Consider the following 856-nt stretch of genomic DNA (forward strand, 5'->3'; position numbering starts at 1 on the left):
ACTTGTCCAAAAACTAATTTAAGCCAAGTCTAAACTACCCTAATGCTAACTAATCCAACTTACCCAAACAAAATCTAACCTAACCCATGCTAACCTAACTTAGTTAGTTTGCACAACCATATCCAATATACCTTACTTAGCATAACCTAAATACCCGATATATCCTATCCTACCCTAACCCTGCCTGCTTATCTATCCCACCCAACAAAATCCAACCCAACCTTATTGAACCCAAACCAAATTAACTGGATCATATCTAACTTAACCCAACTTAACTGAATCCGAATCAACCTAACCAAGGATAGGGGTCACTGGGGTCAATCCTCTTTAATGGTGCCGATACATCATATTGGATATTTGGATTATTCCAGGGAACTATACATAATAGCCTGATCAATAGCAATAGATTGATTGCTGACTTTTAAAAAGCATTTTTATAAGTAGGCCTATTTATACAATAGGCCTACTTATCGACTACATTAAACAATACCCATAAATAAATAGATTGATAACTGACTTTTAAAAAGCATTTTTATACCGGCAGATTTTTATTTTTGGAAGACGTTTACACAACCGGACTCGCCGCCAAGAAATCAAGAATCTCTCACTACAACATATTCACTCTTACTAACTCTCTGCCCAATAAAATTGACGTACTCTGGTGTTCGGGGGCAAGAGTATTTCAAGTACGTGGTTAGAAGCTATACGGCTATTCAAATGTGTTTGGTGAGACTACCAGTACGGAAAGGAAATAATGAAATTCATAAAACGTTGCCAAAATGAAACGGAAATTCTATTTCTTTACGTATCTTCACCTAAAAAGAAGCCTAAAAATGCCATAAAGTATATCCTTCCG

The 856-nt window shown here is 36.2% G+C and overlaps 1 protein-coding gene across 1 annotated transcript in view; it reads left to right on the plus strand.

Moving 5' to 3' along the window:
• The window catches only part of LOC119591360 (beta-1,3-galactosyltransferase 5-like), a gene marked incomplete at its 5' end in the record, with an annotated part of 62,415 nt that overhangs the window by 60,741 nt on the left and 818 nt on the right, over positions 1-856 (plus strand). Inside the window, one exon of the mRNA XM_037940099.1 lies at positions 545-686. Coding sequence (XP_037796027.1) covers positions 545-686 — 142 coding nt within the window. The remainder of the gene's footprint in view (positions 1-544; positions 687-856) is intronic.

This window comes from Penaeus monodon, chromosome 28 (genome assembly GCF_015228065.2).
Source record: "Penaeus monodon isolate SGIC_2016 chromosome 28, NSTDA_Pmon_1, whole genome shotgun sequence".
NCBI lineage: Eukaryota > Metazoa > Arthropoda > Malacostraca > Decapoda > Penaeidae > Penaeus > Penaeus monodon.